At 34.6% G+C, this 21,583-nt stretch overlaps 2 protein-coding genes across 2 annotated transcripts; both read left to right on the top strand.

Moving 5' to 3' along the window:
* The first annotated feature begins 103 nt into the window (after positions 1 to 103).
* LOC131843737 (uncharacterized) lies at positions 104 to 3,951 on the top strand. The gene is made up of 3 exons (XM_059192468.1): positions 104 to 588; positions 1,929 to 2,075; positions 3,134 to 3,951. The coding sequence occupies exons 1-3, from the start codon at positions 163 to 165 to the stop codon at positions 3,428 to 3,430; spliced, it is 870 nt and encodes a 289-aa protein (XP_059048451.1). The 5' UTR covers positions 104 to 162; the 3' UTR covers positions 3,431 to 3,951.
* Positions 3,952 to 8,427: 4,476 nt separating this feature from the next.
* LOC131843728 (atlastin-like) lies at positions 8,428 to 21,430 on the top strand. Its single transcript, XM_059192459.1, has 11 exons — positions 8,428 to 8,520; positions 12,197 to 12,408; positions 13,076 to 13,225; positions 13,934 to 14,089; positions 14,917 to 15,066; positions 16,165 to 16,303; positions 16,936 to 17,120; positions 18,110 to 18,331; positions 19,199 to 19,413; positions 20,262 to 20,328; positions 20,788 to 21,430. Exons 1-11 carry the CDS (start codon positions 8,514 to 8,516, stop codon positions 20,857 to 20,859), a joined length of 1,575 nt encoding a protein of 524 aa, XP_059048442.1. The 5' UTR covers positions 8,428 to 8,513; the 3' UTR covers positions 20,860 to 21,430.
* The last annotated feature ends 153 nt before the right edge of the window (positions 21,431 to 21,583 follow it).

Here is a 21,583-nt window from a genome sequence, read left to right as displayed (position 1 = left end):
GGTGAAGTAAAATGATCAAAATGATGTCAATGTCAAAATCAAAATGATTGTCAAATCTGATTATTATTTTCACGCAGTAAGAAAATATTTGTGTATATTTTGTGAATTCAAAACATGCTTTAAATTATTTTCAATTATAGCCAAAATAACGAGATAATAAAAATGAATAAAGAAACCATCGTGAGTTCAAGACCAGACCGCGAATTGTGGAAAAAAATAATCACACCCGGTGACTATACGATTGTTCCATACGAAGATTCTCGATGTAAAATAAATATTACCGGTGTTAAATGTACAAATGATAATGGAAGTTGTGAAATTGAGACTGAAAGTCGTATTTTCAGCGCATCGTTTGACGGTAATGTGTTAATTGGAGACTGTGATTCTTTTATTGATAAGGATTTAGAGTTAGTATTACAACAAATGTGTTGTGGAGAAGTGGCTGGTATCCGAATGGTGTACAAGGACCATGCAGGGGTGCTGGTGAAGGAGATATCGTGTACCATCGAATTGCTGGAAGTTACTGAAGAGCAGCTCATCAGTGACTGGAGTTCGGAGAGGTTGTTCGAAGCAGCTACACATCATAAGGTATTTCTCTATTTCCAAAAAAAAACCATAAGAGTATAAATATTTATAGAACCATGATTAAAACAAAAAAATAACACTTAGTACAAAATCAAGCTGAGCTTGAAGAATGTTCATATCAGTTTTTTAATATTTGACGACCTTGGTGGTCTAGCGGTCTAGCACATCGCTTTACGACTGATGGTCCTGGGTTCGATTCCTCTCACGGCACAAACATTTGTATTCATGAGAGTGATTGTTTGTATCTGTCTGGGTGTTTTCTATGTATAATATGTATTTATTTACAAAAAAAAATATATGTATATGTAACAATTATCTAGTATCCATAACACAAGCTTTAGCTAGCTTAACTTGGGTCAAGATGGCGCTGTGTAAAAAAATTAAAAAGGAAAGAATATATACAAAAGTTTTGGTATTGCCTTAAAATATAAATATAGAAACTATTATATTCATCCATCATGTGTAAGAGTTTCATTGATTAGTGGATAATTTCTGTTTTCTGTGGTGTTAAGTTCAACAGTTATTAGTTCTTAATGTATAATTCAATAAATACTTATATGCTATGTTAAACTTATTACCTTACTATCGGTTTCTATCCAAAACACTATATTTATTTAAGTTCTATATTATAATATACTTATGCTATTATACCTAATGGTATGGTCAGACATTTATTTAATGGATGATAATGGAATTATTCACCTGTCCATACTAACGATTTACACAGCTGGTGCACCAGTGGAGGATGATGCTCATGCTAATCCTGCATGAGGTCAGATTAGTTAGTTAGCTCATCGCAACAAATTCACTGGTGTACCAGTGGAAGATGATAAGATGAGCATGAGGTCAGGTTACTTAGCCATCAAATCATCGCAACAAATTCACTAGAAATATATCATGTTGTTTCTATGGGGAACCATGTGGAGGTCAACCTGTCATGGTACATTGCTAGCAATGAGTTCAACAGTGCACATTACTAACAACCCCTTCCTAATTTTACTAAGAACAGTTCCTACCAATTTGCCAGTGGGCCAAGGTTACCATTGTCTTCTATATTTGTTTTGTTTTGTTATCAGTGTTTCTATCACCTAAGTGAATATGTAAGAATATCAATAAAACAATAAAGTATTTTAGAAATAGAAAAAGAAATAATCTTTATTCAAATAAACTTAATATAAGCACTTATGAATAGTCAAGTTTCTTTTTTATGAAGAATAAAAAAAAAACTTGCTTGCTTATTCGGACACATTAATTTAATTCTTCTATATATTAGATTAACAGTAATTAACACTAACTCACACTATAGATAATAATTCGATTTAATATTATTATTATAAAAACAGGAGTGTGGCGTACAACTGGTGAGAGAGAAAAGAATAACTGATGCCTTCCGGAGATTCAACAAGTCCCTGAAGATGGTTGTTGCTATCGAGCCTATTGACCCTAAGATCTTTGGTGATGAAAGAGTTAAAGAAATAATAGATTTAAAGGTAAATTGTGGTCATATTGTGTTATTAGAAGAATATAAATATTTAAAATTAATAATTTGCATTCAAAATTCATAACTAGCTAGCATGATATTATAAGGACAGAGCCTCAATTTCTCTTTATAAATTAAAAAATAAACACTCAATATTTAAATCTAATTCATGTGGCTATCCTACTGCCATTTCTGCTGCCTTCCAAACCCTTAATAAACAGGTTGTCTGTTGGTTTTAATAAGATACAGCCATCTTTTGTTAAGTCCATTCTTAACCTTGACATAAATATTTATATCATCATTTCATAACCAGAAAATTAGTACGATTACATAATTCAGTTCCTCAGATAATTACTCTATGTGACTCCCTTTCGTTTTACCGCATTTGGTTATAACGCCCGGCCTCCTATAAAATGGGCCAATCGCAACAGCGACGCATAAGCTTATAGTCCTTTCTAATTTTTTTATTAATTATAAAAAATTTAATACTTATGCACCCTAGGGAATAGTTGTTAAACAGTAAAATAGTAACATATACATTACTAGCTACCCACCTTCTTCCCACGGGTGTTCATGTATTATACATATAAACCTTCCTCTTGATTCACCTATCTGTTTAAAAAAACCGCGTCAAAATCCGTTGCGTAGTTTTAAAGATACATATGGACAAACAGCGACAGCGATTTTATTTTATACTATGTAATGATACATATAATAAAATATTGAAATTCATATTTAACATAATTTTAATACAGAGTCCATTTTCGAATTGCCTGGTTGTCCCCCTGTAACAATCAAATACGGGGCTCATACCCTACAGGGGGGTACCCTGTAGGGTATGAGCCCCGTGTTGGGAAATACGAATATAGTCTGATTGACCCAAATAATGTGTCTATTTAATAAAATTCTAATTACTGTAATTATATCAATATAAAACGTTCACAGCTTAATGCTCGCATGACGCCAGCAGTGTGTGCTAGTGACGACATAACTTCCTTCTCTTTCCCACACATACTACAAACGTAAAAACTGAAATGTTTTGTTATTAATTAGGAAACATTTTTATAGGTAAAATTATACAACAATCTCGCTCACTGCCAGCTTCAATACAACGAGTATGACGCCGCTCTAGAACTGTGCAATCGGGCGCTCAAACATGATCCGGACAACTTGAAGGCACTCTACCGACGCTGTGTAGCCTACAGCGGCCTAAACATGTACGAAGAGGCGTGGACAGATATACAGCGTGTACTGCAAATAGACCCCAACGACAAAGCTGCCCAGCAAAAGGCAATTTCAATCAGGCCGAAAGTAGAGCATATTAATAAGGAATACACTAATTTAATAAAAAAAATGTTTACTTAATATAAGAGTATTTATATTGTAAAATGATATAAGGGTAGTGGTTGGACCAATATGGAGAAGGAAAGCGTTGGTAAGAGGAATATGGAGTCTATGGGAGGCGGCCTATGTCTAAGGACAATCTGATGACCCTAGGCAGTGAAGTAACAATAAAAATAACCAACATTAAATTTACTTATATATGGCCTTTATAACTATTTTAAACGACTTCGTCCGCGTGGATTTTAACTTTATTTTTCTAAAATAAAAGTAGCAGCATTACATCAGCTACCTGCCAATAAGAGTCCCGTCAAAATCGGTATAGCCATTTCAGAGATTAACCGGAAGAAACAGACAGACAGACAGAAGGACAAAAATGATAAAAAATGTTATTTGGTGTACGTACCGTATTTATATTCATAAGCATGTAGTAAAAAACGGTTATTTCAGTATTACAAACAGAGACTCCAATTTTATTTATATGTATAGATAATGGAATGGTGCACCCGCCTGCGCTAACGGTTTACGCTGGCGGGACACCTGTGAAGGATAAGATGAGCATGAGATTAAGTCAATTAGCCCATTGTGACAAATTCACCAAGAATTTACCACGATGGTTTCCAGGGGTTAACCGCGTGGAGGTCGACCTGACAAAGTACATTTGTGGCGAATTAACTATTATCGCGCGGCAACACCGTTGCCTAGTTACGACAGAAGAATAGAATAACAAGCATGTCATTCGAGACCGAATCGCCATCTTGTACATATACTAATTGTAAATACTTCTATATTATAAATATGTAAATAGTCACGACTGGTTTCTCTTCACCTCTTTCTTTCCTGATGCTGCTTCTACATGAACACATAATCATAAATAATAGCGGCCCCATCTTAGCCGCTAAACATTGCTAGCAATGGGGTTATCAATCCACATTAACAATCCCCTTCCCCCTTTTGTACATAGTTATAAAGGCTATAAATAAATAAATATTGTAAAAAATGAGTTGATGGGACGACTATTTGTCTCGTAGAAATTGTTGGGAGAGATCTGGAGTCAAAATTTAACAATCAATAAAAATATCTTTATTCATGTAGATCTATTAGACTCGTATGATATGTGAAATCTACTGTTAACTGACAGGACTGCTTAGGCAAAAACTGACAAGAAACTTATCTTACAAAGATTTAACTGAACTGACTTCATTCTCATCATATTATCCTCCACTGGTGCCCCGTTAGCGTATATTTTAATGCAAACGGGAGCACCAGTCGGTATTTATTTATTTAACTTTAATGCACACAATATAATATATAGTACAGTACATTTGGCGGAGTTAACACCATGCGGCATTTTCTACCAATCAACCATAGGTGGTGCAGAGAATAATTGTTGGCGATGCAAAATTATATAAACGTAAACAAAAATTTATCGAAGTGAATTTAATTTCCATGTCTTACATGGGGGAATTTGGGACATTTTCCATTTCAATAATGAAATATGAAATACTGTTATATGATTAGTTTTATCTACGTATATATATAATAGAAAATGTAAAATTTTTTTTTGGATCTTTTTTTTCCATTTTAGGGAAAGGCAAAAGGACTCGGCCCATACAGCCAATTACTAAAATTGTCAAAATAATTTCTGACTTAAATGACGGCAGTTTTGGCGCGAATTTACTTACATAGTTGAGGCTACTCTGTGTATGTAAATATTGTACCGGTATTTTTCTATGTAAAAAATCATCTGTAATCAATCACATTGTACAAATATAATTATTAATCAAGATTATTTCTTAATAAGTACATAGAGTTGTATATTAAATAATGTATTTAACTTTTTTGTATTTTCTAATAAATTTATTTGTCCATGAAATATTTTTTATTGTATCCAGATGTTACACGCGACTTCGGGTGTTTTATTTTAGAAATGTTATTCAACTAATATTAAAAAAAGTTATATATTTTTTAAATATTAATTGAATGAAATTTCTGAAATAAAACTAGCCTAAGTTACTCCTTATTATTACCTATCTGTGAAAGTCCCGTCAAAATCGGAATAGCCGTTTCTGCATGATAAGTAATAAAAGATATATAAACGCTTTCGTAAAGTACATACAAAGGTACAATAATAACAATTTGTTGGTTACCAGTGATTTTTTTTTATGGATGATAATTGAATGGTGCACCCACCTGCGCTAACGGTTTACGCTGGCGTGGCACCACTGGAGGATGATAATGTTCATCTTATTATCCTCCACTGGTGCCCCGCCAGCGTAAACCGTTACCGCAGGCGGGTGCACCATTCAATTATCATCCAAAAGACCTAACCTGACCTGACCGGTCAGTTAGCCCATCGTGACAATTTCACCAGGAATTTATCACGAAGCTTTTCAGGGGGAACCGCGGGGAGGTCAACCTGATATGACTGAATCACTGGTAACTGGGGGAAAGATTGTTAGTAATGTGGTAACAATCCTCTTCGTCTCATGCAAGAAGAGTAGCATCATCATTGATATCATTTCATCATAAGACTCGCTATAAGTTGACATTCCTTAGAACTTTAGTACATTCAAATTCAATTTTTTTCTATTCAAATTCAAAATATCTTTATTCATGTAGGTTTATTACAGACTCTTATGATATAGCAAATCTACTATCGGTTCGCAATAATTTCGAGATGAAAAGAACTGATAAGAACCTGAGCTCGTTTTCTTTTCAAATAAATATTATACCTGTTTACAATAAAACAGATTCATTTAAATTCAAATTTGGGAGAATAGAGTGACCACCAGCATATGCTATTACAAAAAACAAAGAATCTAATCAGTGTTCGCAACCTGAACAGACCAGTCCCCACAAGCAGCATCCGTTCACGAGTATGACGGATGAGCCAGCCATCATTACACTGAACCATATTAGAGGGAGCACATCGACCCGGCCCACCACGCCGCCACAAATTTGAACTTTATAGCGAGCATGACTGTTTCAAGTTACTCCACTACGTCATTTATATTATTTAAAGCATAAACTGTACCAAATGTTACCAAATAACAGTTTTCACCCATTACAATATTTAATATACATTAATTAATTTTAGAATAGAAAAGAATAGAATAATATTTATTGCTATCACACATCACAACACAACAATGACAATGCTCATAGCAGCATATAAATTATTATAACATATAAATAGAAATAATAAATTTACATTTTAATGTATATAATAATATATAGGTAAGCTATATTTTAGATGAGCTATGGCACTAAAATTAGAGGGTAAGCAAACCCTTCAATTTCACTGCCATATCTAAATCATAGCTTATACAGCAAGTTGCTTAGTATCTGTAACAAATAACTAAGACAAAGACACCCACGCAAACTTTATACAAAATCTCCCACTGGTTTATATTTCTTTTGTTTACAAGCAGTGCCAATCAACAAGTATTGTCGTGAATGTACGCGCTAGCTAGCTATAGCGATAGTGGTACTAAACGACGTCCATATAAAACGAAAGTGGATTCCCTCGCTCACACACGAATGCCGTGCGCGTTTCCATTGCCAGCACCCTGCCGTGATCTCTACCTCGAAATAAATACTATTAATTTTATAAACTCTGCCACATTAGTGTTCATCTCCCCCGTTGTCACCAAAGCTCGCTTAAAAATCTCTCAAATAAATACTATTAATGTTATAAACTCTGTAGTTTGTTACTTTTTCACATTACTAGTAAGGTAAAGTAATTATTAAGTAAGTTGTTGGAAACTATTTTTATATACCTTTTTTATTGTCTATATTTTTATAAATATTATATTGCTTTTGTATGACATAAGTCAATTTAATACACAATTATTCTTCAACTATAACGGTGCCGTTTTCTTTTGCTCGTCGTCTTGGTCTCCATCCTTCACATTTACGAGGACAATCATGCAAACGAGTTATTATCCACTCAATACCACCCATACCACTGTTTTTGGTTGACTGGAAGAAATCTCTTGTTTCAGATAAGTCCACCTTTGCTCACATTGTTTCTAAATTATATTATCAATGTATTATCTGTGCAATAAAGAATATATCTATATAATGATTACTGTATGGTTTTCAGTAGAATTTGGTATACAGATCAGATCTGAGGACATTTAAATACAACATACAAATTGATGTCGTACTAATATTATTAACACGAAAGTATCGATTCATGAATGGTAGGATGTTTGTTACTCTTTCACGCAAAAACTACTGAACGGATGTTGATGTACCTCTATAGTAATATAGCTTATATATTAGAATAACACAAAGGCTATATTTAAATAATGAATTGGGCCAAATATAAAGATAATTGTCAAGTAAGTGTGATGCAGACAAATTGCGCGTGTCAGCAAGTATAATAATAAAAGAAAATCGAATGGTAGTGGTGAATATAAAACTACTAGTTAAATATATGGTTAATATTTCTATACTTGATATCAGCAGATTTTGTAAAGACGATGTTTTCCATAACACCTAATATATCCAATTATTACAAAACAAAACTATTATTATATATTAGGACAAATATTACCCGAATTAAAATAGGAATCGCATCTGAATATAGCTGTATTTTAAATACAAAAGTGAATATTATGCGCTTTATTTTATAGCTGTTGAGACCGTTAGTCCCAGCAAATGATGATTATCTTTTGTTACGATTATATAATTACTTTTAATAAAGACTATGGCAAAAGAGAGCGTGTTTACGGTACAACGCGAAACCGTAACTCACCAGTCTGCAGCCTCACCGTTGCTCTGCGCAGGTACATTAAAATACATTCGTCATTCTGACATTATTAAAAGGATTGTAAAAATGTTTTATAAAATTCCATATAATTAGTTAAATAAGTAATTAAGATGATTAAAAAAACGGATAATTAAACCGGACCGATATATTCTCGTATGACATCACCCCGTGCAATACAATGCATACAGACGTTCGTATGCTGACATCATAATATGACCTTACCAAGGCAAAATCAGTCGGCTAGCTGCCTCCGGCGTAGATGTTGTGTTTATTTATAATTTATAATCAGTGAATCGTGTTTTGTGCTGCTTAATAATAACAGACAAGATGCCTAGTAAGTATTGATCGGTTCTCACAATTCTCGCCTCTGCTGGCGGTGTGTAAGCGAGATATATATAGAATATTATGTCAGATACGAACATGCCGTGATTCAATGGGTGCACCCTAATTTAGTCTTATTAACTAAGTTTTACTTTTGTGTTTAGAATTACAATTAGGTGCACTGTAGTTTAATGATTCATTCATAGAAATAGTTTTATGTTTTGTATTGAAATGTATGTGGTTATAAATGGAATATTGTGATGCTTCCGGTTTTAGGTGTAGTATTCGCTTCAATGAGATTGTAGTTGTAGTTTCCTTGTTTACATATGTGTGTGAGAGATAACACGCTACAAAATCACATAAATTTTGTGGCCTTCACAACGGGATAATTTTGTATTACATATATTGTATTATATAAAAACGAGATCAATTTTAAATTCTAATATCTTTAATTGACTCAACCAAGACTCGAACTGTAAAATTGATTAAACACTAGCCGTACCCGCGGTTTCACCCTCGTTAAATTTCAATAAAAAATATAGCCTTTGTTATTCTGATGCAGAATCTATATTACTGTAAAGTTTCATCAAAATCCGTTCTGTAGTTTTTGCGTGAAAGAGTAACAAACATCCATACTTACAAACTTTCGCGTTTATAATATTATTAAGATGTAATGTGTTACATTATAAAAAAATTTCATCTTAGTTATGATCCTATTTATAGCAATGTACATACTATAATATATAAGGACGACCTCCACATGGTCTCTTCTAGAAATCACAATGGAATCCGAGTGGATGACACAGCGAAATATTCTATAGTCACTCTATTCTCCCAACTTTGAATTTAAAAATGAATCTGATTATTGTAAACATGTATAACATTTATTTGAAAAGAATACGAGCTTCATACAAGAAACTCTCTTGTCAGTTCTTCTCATCTCGAAATCATTCCGAACTGACGGTAGATTTGACATATCATAAGAGTCTGTAATAGACCTACTTGAATATTTGAATTCTAAGGCACCATTCCATTATCATCCATTTAAAAAACACTTCAAGCATATTTTTTATTCTATTCGCTTCAAATACGTAACTGAATAAACGTATTATCGTGTAATACGTTCATTCAACATAATCAACTTCGGAAAAGGATCAATCAACCTTTGTGGTTTAGCGGTTTAACTCTACAGTGAGTGAGGGAGTGGTCGTATGTTCGATTATAAAACAAACATGTTATAACTTTTATCTCTTCTTATTGGTTTGGTAGTTTATATAAAAACAAATGATATATATCTATACATCTATATCTATGCATCTATCTATACATATAAATAAAAGTGGAGTGTCTGTTTGTAATATTGAAATAACCGTTTTTTACTACATGCATATGAATATAATTACGGCACATACACCAAAATAACATTTTTTACAATTTTTGTCAGTCTATTTGTTCCGGATAATCTCTGAAATGGCTGGACCGATTTTGACGGAACTTTTCTTGGCAGGTAGCTGATGTAATAAGGAGTAATATAGGCTACTTTTATTTTAGAAAAGTAAAGTAAAATTCCACGCGGACGAAGTCGCGGGTACAGCTAGTTTATACAAAGGAGTAGGTGGTAATATGCGTATCAGTTGCTCGGTTGAAACAACCCAAAGTGCTCTCCTTAATATAATACTAAATGACATACTGTTATTTAATTTTAATTTCAATGCACTATAACAAGGTGGACCGACGATCTGGTCAAGATAGCTGGAAGGCATTGGATGCGAGCAGCGCAGGACCGATCGTCGTGGAGATCTTTGGGGGAGGCCTATGTCCAGCAGTGGACGTCTTCCGGGCTGCGATGATGATGATGATGATGACAATATAACTTGTACATAGGCGAGCTTAATGCCGTATGGCATTCTCCACCAGCTAACCTTTAGGTATACAGAAAGCGTTCTGGGGCAGTTATAGCAAAAAACAATCACAAGGTTACCAATAAATATTATATATATTATATATTATAATAATATATATAGTATACCTGATATTATATAATGTCATACATTAATGCTAAATATAGATAAATATAATACTAGTACAATGCAATACAGTTATAACTCATTTAGGTGATTCAAAAGAAAATTAAATAATTTTTTTTAAAAATGAGCTTCCTCGGTGCTTTAGTATATAATAGGATAGAAAATCATTTATTCAAATAAACTTAACTTATTTAAAATTGCTGAATCGCATTTAAAACCGTTTTTTTAAATACTATAATGGAATGGGCACCCGCCTGGGTTAACGGTTTACACTGGCCAGTGGAGGATGATAAGATGAACATGAGGTCAGGTCACTAAGCCCATCGTGACAAATTCTACAGAAATCCACCATGATGGTTTCCAGAAACCGCGTGGAGGTCAACCTGATATAATACACTTTTAGCAAATCAGTCCACATCCCTACTAACAATATCCCTTCCCCCCAAAACGTAACAGATTGTAGCAACAAGGTAATAATCATCACAGGCTCTTATTTCAATCGTATCATTATGCCCAATTTACACTCAGCCCGAGTGGGAAGGGAAGTGAGCAGCGCCAGATTGCAAACACGAGTGGAAACAATTCCCATGCCATTGGAAACTTTCAGCCCTCTCGCTCAGTTGTCGCCCGGCAGCGCGAGTGGCAGGGGAAGCGACTGAATGTAAACGTAGCATTAGATACATAGTATAAAACAAAGTCGCTGTCGCTGTCTGTCCGTCCCTGTGTATGTATCTTTAAAACTACGCAACGGATTTTGAAGCGGTTTTTTAATTGATAGAGTGATTCAAGAGGAACTTTTATATGTATAATACATGTACATCCAAATATAAGAGGGAATGCTGCTAGTATCTTCGGAACGTTGCTTAAAGGGACCCCTTTTAATAATATATTTTAGTCATCATATTATATTTTTTTAAACTTTTTAATTTTAGGTTCTTAGTTGTACAATTAGGTTATGTAAATAATAATAATAAACTTACTATTGTTAAAATGAAATTTGTAATATAGTACCATAAGTTCGATATTCCAAGTAATTCAAAGATTTGATTTGGTTGACAATAATTAAGAACATAATACAGGGTAAATATATATTTTCATTTTCTGATATTTGTGCTGACTTGTTTTTTTGCTACTTCCGGTTTATCGGTAACTATTGGGACAGTCTACATACAATAATTATTTAAAAAATGTGTGTTCTATTAACAAAAATGCAAGGTCAAAATCTTTTTATTTTTTTCTGATATCTGTGCTGAATTATTTTATCTCCTGCTTAGGGTTTATCGTCGACTTTTGGCCTGTATATACAATAATCTATAGGTACATCTATATCTATATCTATACATATAAATAAAATTGGACTGGCTGTTTGTATGTAGTATTGAAATAACCGTTTTTTACTACATGCATATGAATATAAATACGGTACATACACCAAAATAATGTTTTTTACAATTTTTGTCTGTCTGTCTGTTTGTTCCGGCTAATCTCTGAAATGGCTAGACCGATTTTGACAGCGACTTTTCTTGGCAGGTAGCTGATGTAATAAGAAGTAACTTAGGCTACGTTTATTTTAGAAAAGTAAAGTTATATTCCACGCGGACGAAGTCGCGGGTACAGCTAGTTATAAATAAAATGTGTCTAAAGTGAACCTTCTATTTGCAGTCAAACTGGAGACTTTAGCAGAGGGTCGGGGCATACCAGTAGTGATTCCAGAGGAAGATCACACCTTCATACTGGATGAGGAGGCGCTGGGCGAGCTGCTGCTGCGCGAGGACATCCGGGACCGCGCCGTGGTCGTGCTGTCGGTGGCCGGCGCCTTCCGCAAGGGCAAGTCCTTCCTGCTGGACTTCTTCCTCAGATATATGTACCACAAGGTTTGTCAGTCCACATTAATATTATTAAATTGATTATTGTACAAATTCAAATTCAAAAATATGTTTATCTATGTGGGGTCTATTACAGACTCTTATGATATGTCAAATCTTCGATTCGGAATGATTTCGACATGAGAAGAACTGACAAACTCAGCTCGTATTCTTTTCAAATAAATATTGTACATGTTTACAATAGGTAATACAGATTCAAAAATACAATTAAAAAATCACCAAATCAGCGTTTATACAGAACTAGAACCAATGGAAACCTATTTGGTCACGTATTTTTTAATAATAAGCGTATTTTAATTTAACTTAAATTTTCTAAAACAAAAGTAGCCTAAGTTACTCCTTATTAACATCAGCTACCTTCCAAAAAAAGTCCCGTCAAAATCGGTCCAGCCATTTCAGAGATTAGCCGGAACAAACAGACAGACAGACAGACAAAAATTGTAAAAAATGTTGTTTTGGTGTGTGTACCGTATTTAAATTCATATTCATGTAGTAAAAAAACGGTTATTTCAATATTACAAACAGGCACTACAATTTTATTTATATTTATAGATATGCAAACATACATAAATTATTATAGTATAAATAATAAGAATAAGTGTACTATTGAGTTTATTTGTATAAAGATTATTTTTATTTCTATTTCTATTTTCAGTACATCTTGGGCGAGAGTGGAGAGGGTTGGTTAGGAACTGATAATGAGCCTTTGAAAGGGTTCAGTTGGCGAGGCGGCTCCGAGAGAGACACGACCGGACTACTCCTCTGGTCCCAACCCTTCAAGGCGACCCTCGACAATGGAGAGAAGGTAACATCATATTGGTACCCTTGCTTTGTCTATGGATATTAATGGAATGATGCACCCGCCTACGCTAACGGTTTACGCTGGCGGGGCACCAGTGGAGGATGATAAATAATAATAATCTCATGACAATTCACACAGCGCCATCTAGACCCAAGTTAAGCTAGCTAAAGCTTGTTGTTTGCTAAAGCGAGGAATCGAACCCGCTTTACGTCCGATGGTCGCGGGTTCGATTCCTCGCACGGCACAAACATTTGTATTCATGAGTACGATTGTTTGTATCGGTCTGGGTATTTTCTATGTATAATATGTATGTATTTACGAAAAAAAAATCTATGTATTTGTATCAGTTATCTAGTATCCATAACACAAGTTTTAGCTAGCTTAACTTGTGTCTAGATGGCGCTGTGTGAATCGTCCAGGGTTATTTATTATTTATTTATTTATATAAGTGTAAAATACATATATCTACATAAGTTATTTTATTAGAATAGAAAAATTGTGACACATGTCAATAGATATATCACATATATAAAAATTCGAACTAGCTACTGGTGGCCAGTATATAACAATAAGCAACTCGGCAAACTTACGATCCTGGACAACACCCTCCTCACCAGCAAGCTCTTTTCAAAACCACCTGATTATTATTATTGGTATGTTTTTTTGTTTTTTATTGGTATGTATTTTATATCTTAGTAACAATGTTTCCAGGTGGTGATCTTCCTAATGGACACACAAGGCACGTTCGACAGTGAGTCGACAGTGCGAGACAACGCTATAGTGTTCGCTCTCTCTACCATGCTGTCGTCGGTGCTCATTTACAACCTCTCGCAGAATATTGAGGAGGACGACCTACAGCATTTACAGGTGAGGGTACGAGTGGTTCGAACCCGGGACCATCGGAAACGCAGTGGGTTAAACTCTCAGAACACCGATGTCTTCACTTGTTACTTTACTATGTTAATCTAGGATCGGTAGCTTTTGCAGGAAAGAGCAACAAATATCAACAAAAATCAGAACAAAATTTGCCACTTAAGCTGATAGAGTTTTTTATGGATCACTAGCTTTCAGGCAAACGTTGTTTTGACTTAAAATAAAAAGAAAATTAGGGGTGGACTACCCCTAACATTTAGTGGGATGAAAAATAGATGTTGGCTGATTCTCAGACCTACTCAATACGCTCAAAAAATTTCATGAGAATCAGTCAAGCCGTTTCGGAGGAGTATGGGAACGAAAACTGTGACACGAGAATTTTATATATAAGACTAGCTGTCCCGGCAAACGTTGTTTTGCCTTAAAATAAAAATAAAAAATTTAGGGGTGGACTACCCCTAACATTTAGGGGGATGAAATATAGATGTTGGCTGATTCTGTACTGTGAAAAAAATTTCATGTCCAAGCCGTTTCGAGATTATTATTTTTATTATTCGATAATACAAAGAATTTTTTAACTTGGGTCTAGATGGCGCTGTGTGAATTGTCCTGAGATTATTATTATTATTATTTAAACAAAAACTTAAAAATGGTACAATGGCCAACTTTATGCTAGAAACATTCTCTAACAGTTAACCTTTGGAAAGTTTGATGCGGAACGAAAGAAAATAACCAAAAACAATTATATAATAATTATCATAAAAATATAAAATGTTGGTATACGTACGTAATTTAAAAATCATATGATTTTTTATAAATAGTTGTTTACGGACTACGGCAGCTTGGCGCAACAGAAGAGCATTGGGAAACCATTTCAACGTCTGCAGTTCCTCATCAGGGACTGGAGTGTACCCTACGAGTATCCCTACGGCGCACAGGGTGGTCTGAAACTGCTGCATAAAAGACTTGAGGTAATGATTCATTTTTATTTATTTATGCATTGAATTCCACAAGTTTACAGTAGATTGTTAGGTTTACATTCGACATGTCAGTTATGTACCCTGTAGCCTCTGTAAGGTACAGCAAATAGAGGAGAAAAGAGGAAGAGAGTAAACTTTATTATTTGTTTTGTAATTATAATACTTAAAGTGCAGTATAAAACGAAATAAATAATTCAATAACAGTAAAACAAAATGTTAGTACATTTTGTAATAAACAATCTCTTAAGATTATAAGTCTTTTTTTCAATATCTACAAATAAAAATATCTTTATTCATGTACGTCTATCACAGACTCGTATGATATGTCAAATCTACCGCATGTTCGGAGTGCTTTCAAGCTAAGAACTGACGAGAAAGTTCGCTCTTATTCTTTTTAATTGTTCTTGTACATGTTTAAATAAATACAGATTCATTTTTAAATTGAATTGGGGAGAAACTAGTGAAGGAAGAAAGAAATCATAGATAACGTATAGTAAGTTTTTATTAGGTCACTATCCAGAAAAGATGATCCATCTGATGGACCACCTGAGGGATAATAGCAACCAAAAACTGGTCCACATTGACTCTGTTTTGTAACGTGTGTAAATTGTTGTTAATATTTTTTTTAACAATATTTTTGTGTGTATTCTACTGATATCTCCATGAGCTAGTAGAACTATAATACGCACCTAAATGAACAGCATATCACAATGTCGGGTAAAGCTCTCATTCGTTACTAATCTTTGTATTGTTTTTTTTTAATTGAGTACTAAGGTGACAGGCTTCTGTAATTTGTATGCTTCTGTCCTGTAGTAGACGATTTTTAGCAGTTTTTGTCTACCTACAAAATTGCTAAAATTTTTAAAAATTGTGTTGAGTACCTTAGTCTCTTATCTATATCCGTTAAGAAGCTTGCATTCTCTTCTTTCTCTTTCTTTCTAGTCTCACCTATTTCATCCGTTAAGCAGCTTGCTGTCTCTTCTTTCTTCTGTTTTGTTTGTAAGATGCAATTAGAAAGTGAAATTACAGGATAACAGGCATGACATCTTAGTCTTCTAGAGTAATATCCGTATTGTTCTTCACTTGTAGGTCCATGAAGGTCAGCACAAGGAGTTGCAGACGCTGCGCCACCACATCCACGCGTGTTTTGAGGAGCTGGCCTGCTTTTTAATGCCACACCCCGGACTCAATGTTGCCACCAGTCCTGAGTTTAATGGCAAATTAGCAGGTAAGAGGTATAAAAGACATAATGAATATATAAAATAATGAGTGGCATCACAACTTCTGATATTAGAAATCTGTCCACGACTTGTCACTTTATTTCGTTTCTGCTAATGTCTTTTTTATCAGAGTCACTGTTCATAGTTCATCTTGTGCTCCACTATTGTTGAAAAACTAAAAATGTTATTAATGTATTAATTTTAGTGTCTTCCTAATATTCTTTTTATTAATGATAATGGACTCGCCTGCGCTAACGGTTTACGCTGGCGGGGCACCAGTGGAGAGTGAAAAGATGAGCATGAGATCAGGTCAGTTAGCCCATCGTGACAAATTCCCCAATAATTTATCACGATGGTTTACAGGGGGAACCGCGTGGAGGCCAACCTGACATGCTACATTGTTAGTAATAAGATCATCAGTCCACATTACTACCACTCCCCTTTCCCCCCATCTTTCTAATATTATAAATGCAAAATCTTCATGGATAGATGCATGGATGTTTGTTACTCTTTCACGCAAAAACTACTGATTTTGGTTAAACTTTACAATAATATATCTTATACATCATAACATATAGGCTATAAATTTCATACGTGTGTAACGGCGGGCACAGCTAGTTAATTATAAAATAACTTGTAGATATAAGGGACGACTTCAAAGCGTCCCTGAGGCAGTTGGTACCAATGCTGCTCGCGCCAGAAAACCTGGTGCCGAAACTCATCGGCGGACAGAAGGTGAAGGCGAAGGACCTGATGCAGTACTTCCGGGTGTACATGAACATATTCAATGGATCAGAACTCCCCACACCGAAGACTATGTTAGAGGTAATCTAATATTAAACACGAGAGAAATTTGGCTTTTCAATTTGTAGTATTAATAATAACCCTGTACAATTAACACAGCGCCATCTATCTACTGTACTACTACTAACTGTCTATTGAAGCAGCTGACAATATTATAATTGTTTAAGCTGAACATCATATTGCTCACTTTGAGCCAATGTTTTGTTAAACATAGAATATCTATATTATTTTTTTCTAAAAACAATTGAATAATTAATTCACAGCCGAGAAAACTTTGTATGTTCTGATGAACATCTGGTGCAATCTAATATTAAACACGAGAGAAATTTCTCTTTTCTATTTGTAGTATTAATAATAATTCAGTACAATTAACACAGCGCCATCTAGTCTCAAGCTAATCTATACTTACTATACTTTGTTTTTAACTATAAATAGCTACTTGCCCTGGCTCACTCAAAGGTGATCTATCAACGCACAGCCCAAACCACTGGACGGATCGGGCTGAAATTTGGCATGCAGGTAGATGTTATGACATAGGCATCCGCTAAGAAAGGATATTGATTAATTCTACCCCCAAAGGGATAAAATAGGGGATGAAAGTTTGTATGAAACTTTGTCAATTTTAAACCGATCGGGCTGAGACTTTGCATGCATAAAGCTACTATGACGTAGACATCCCCTAAGAAAGGAATTTGATAAATTTTACCCCTAAGGGGATAAATTAACGCGAGCAAAGCCGCGGGCAAAAGCTAGTTATATATATAAACTTTCCTCTAGAATCACTATCTATTAAAAAAACCGCTTCAAAATCCGTTGCGTAGTTCTAAAGATTTAAGCATACATAGGGACGGACAGACAGCGACAGTGACCTTGTTTTATACTATGTAATGGCATGCATATATAATGACCGCGTCAAATTAAAAAATATATAGTCTTTTTGTGTAGAGGGTCAACTTATTTTTTTTAGTTTAATATTTAACTTAATGTTAACCGATAAGGAAATAATTTAGGCCACAGCAGAAGCAAACAACCTGTCAGCGGTGGCGGAGGCGCGTGATGTATACGACTTGATCATGGACGAGGTGTGCGGAGGCACCAGACCTTACCTGGACCCTCGGAGGCTGGAGGACGAGCACCGCCGTGCCAAGGATAAGGCACTGCACGCGTTTAACAGCAAGAAGAAAATGGGTGGCGCAGAATTAGCAGAGTCTTACAGTGAACGTTTGGAGAAGGTAATTGTCATATTATAAATGGTATAGGAACTTTGCTTGTTGCTACGTTTCGGAGTTTGATCATTGGTGGACGCTTCCAGTAGTAGGTGGTCAGGTTTCCGTGCTAAATGTATGTGGTCTCACACATGCTAATAATAGCGGAATTAAACAAAATACCTAACATAAAACATTTGTAACAAATCCATTAAGTATGGAATATAATAAAATAGAAATAATCTTTATTCATATAAACCTAATATAAGCACTTTTGGACAGACATATTTTTTTTATTCTACTACTCACTGGGAACGCAGAATTACTAGATTACTGAGAAACTTGCGTGTTAGTCTTGTTAGTTAAATAAATATTGTTCTAAGTAAATACAGATTAACAAGTATTAGGTATGCGACAATCAACATAGAAACTGCTATGCACTCAATCACTGTGCAATCACATAATATTGTCAGCGCTATGAATTTAAAGTTAGATTTTTTTTATGAAAAAAATGGAGTTTTATAATAACTCACCACTCACTTAGTTAAAATTATATCAAATTATACTCTGAACTATTTACATTATTTTTATTATAAACACACCACACAGACAATCACTAATAATATTGCTCCTTTTTATTTTATATTTATTTTAATTATTATTTTCACGTACCCTCAAATGGGTTGAAGTGAAAATCAGTGTTTTTTCCCTGAACAATGTTCCAACCTTTTTGTATTTAAATACACATAAAACACAATTTTATAAATCTTATGTATATATTTTTATATTCTTATGAACATGTTATGTGTGTGACTAGTAACAAACAAATAAACGATATATCTATCTATCTATCTATAACACCGACAAAATATGTATATATTTGGGATTTTTTAGGAGATTCAAGAACAATACCAACAACTGCAAGCCCACAATGAAGGAAAGAACCTGTTCCGGATGGCCGGTACCCCGGCGGTGCTGGTGGGGCTAGTGATTCTAGGGTATCTGCTGAGCGTGCTCGGGGGCACCTTTGGAGTTCAGACCCTGGTCGCTGTTGGGCAAATGATAGCAATATCTTCAATCGTCACGCTGGGCTTGTGGGTGTACAGCAGGTATGGATTTTCGAGCCACCTACAGTATGAGGAGTCGTGACTTCGCAAGGGTGTACATGTATTATATTTTATTTATTTATTTATTAATACTTTAATGCACAAATACACAAATAAAGGTACACATGGCGGACTTAACACCTCTCATTTTCTCCCAGTCAACCATTGGGCAAACAGAGATTCATGTTGGCGGTGCATTAACAAATTGAAATTCAAATCTAAAAAAAATAAAATAATAAGAAGATCACTTTAATATGATTAAATACAATACATAATATACATATAAACTTTCCTCTTGAATCACTATCTATTAAAAAAAACCGCTTCAAAATCTGTTGCGTAGTTTTAAAGATTTAAGCATACATAAGGACAGACAGCGACAGCGACTTCGTTTTATACTATGTGATGATGATGATTGTCTATTATTTGTTATTGAATATTACTTTGACAATATACTGTGTGAGTGCATATACATACATACATATATAACATAGAATCTTATCACTGGATCTAAATTTGTATTAAAGATTTATTATGTAAATATACAGTTCCCCGCTATAATCCGGCAGCACTCTATAATCCGACAAATACGACATGTCTATTATTTGTTATTGAATATTACGTTTGTCAATATACTTCAGGTTATACGATGTATATGTATATAATATAAAGAATCATCATTGGATCTATAATTTGTCGGATTACAAGGTACTCTTTTGTAAAAAAATTCGGACTATAAGGGGTCTTAGCCAGTACTCTATAATCCGACAAATACGATGGTCCGACACTGCCCTGCAAAACGTTTGTCGGATAACCGGGGGTCCACTGTATAGATGTAATGTTTATTTCAGGATAAGTGGCAACCTGCGAGATATAAGCCTCCAGATTGACGGAGTTGCTGACATTGCACGGAACTATGTGAGTATAAAATTAATTGGCTTACTAATCCTCACCAACATCTTAATCCCTCCATAAGATGACTCCAACTGCTAGCGCAGACTGCACCGCGACTCCAATATCCCTTACTAATATTATAAATGTGAAAGTAGGTATGTTTGTTACGCTTTTACGCAAAAACTACTGAACCGGTCATCATTATATTTTATACACATGTTCTTTGAGTATTAGAATGAACATTGGATACTTTTTATTAAAAAAATCATCACAAAAAATGTAACATTTATTAATCAACACTTTGCTACATCAGCGCCATCTAACAGCCAGTAATGAAGTTATAAATCAGCGCCATCTAGCGGCTAGTAATCAAGTTATGCGAGCGAATCCGCGTTAAAACTATTCATTCTCTAAAAATGTGCTGACCAATTCCCTCTCCCTGAAAATTACAGTTGTATAGAAATATTTTTTGTTGTGTGACAGGTGTTGCGGCAGGCAGTCGGAGGGGCGTTGCTCCAGTCAGCTGGGACCGGGTCGGACAAGAAGAGTTCATAACAAATAAACACAAATACTGCAGTGCAACTGTGTTCCAAGTTATATGCAATATAATGAACGCTTTTCAGTGTTATGTACATAATATGTGAATATATATGTAATGTAAATGTTCTTCGAGTCACATTTTATATGGATGATAATGAAATGAACTCGTCTTCGCCAACGGTGTACGCTGGCGAGGCACCAGTGGAGGATGATAAAATGGGCTTGAAGTCAAGTCAGGTTAACACATCTTGGCAAATGGCAATTTACCACAATGGTTTCCAATTGGCACCATGTGGAGGTCACCCTGACATGGTACATTGTTAGCAATGGTGTTATTAGTCCACATTACTAAGAATCCCCTTCCTTCCAAATTCAAATTTAAAATACTCAAAATCTCTTTTTTTTAAATAATAAATATCTTTTTTTTTCTTTTTGTGGCTTGGCACGTTGGAAATATCTTTGTTGGTCTATTACAGACTCTTTGATATGTCAAATCTAACGTCAGTTTGGAATACTGATATCGAGATGAGATCGACTGACAAGAAATTCAGCTCGTATGATTTTCCTCGTTCTATTCCCTCGTTTTCTATTCCCTCTATATCTATTCCCTCACAGATTACAAAACAAATATGGGTTGTTAACAATTTTCTGCATTCCATATTTTATCGAATTTGCTGTTATTTTGCAGAAGTCTATTTCAGTTCGGAAACCTGACCATCACTACTTTTGAAATTTCTTT

Source organism: Achroia grisella, unplaced genomic scaffold, assembly GCF_030625045.1.
Source record: "Achroia grisella isolate CSIRO2021 unplaced genomic scaffold, CSIRO_AGI_Agris_v1 utg1086, whole genome shotgun sequence".
NCBI classification, from domain to species: domain Eukaryota; kingdom Metazoa; phylum Arthropoda; class Insecta; order Lepidoptera; family Pyralidae; genus Achroia; species Achroia grisella.
Note: the sequence above shows the minus strand (reverse complement) of the source record. Positions and strands in the feature narration are given on the sequence as shown.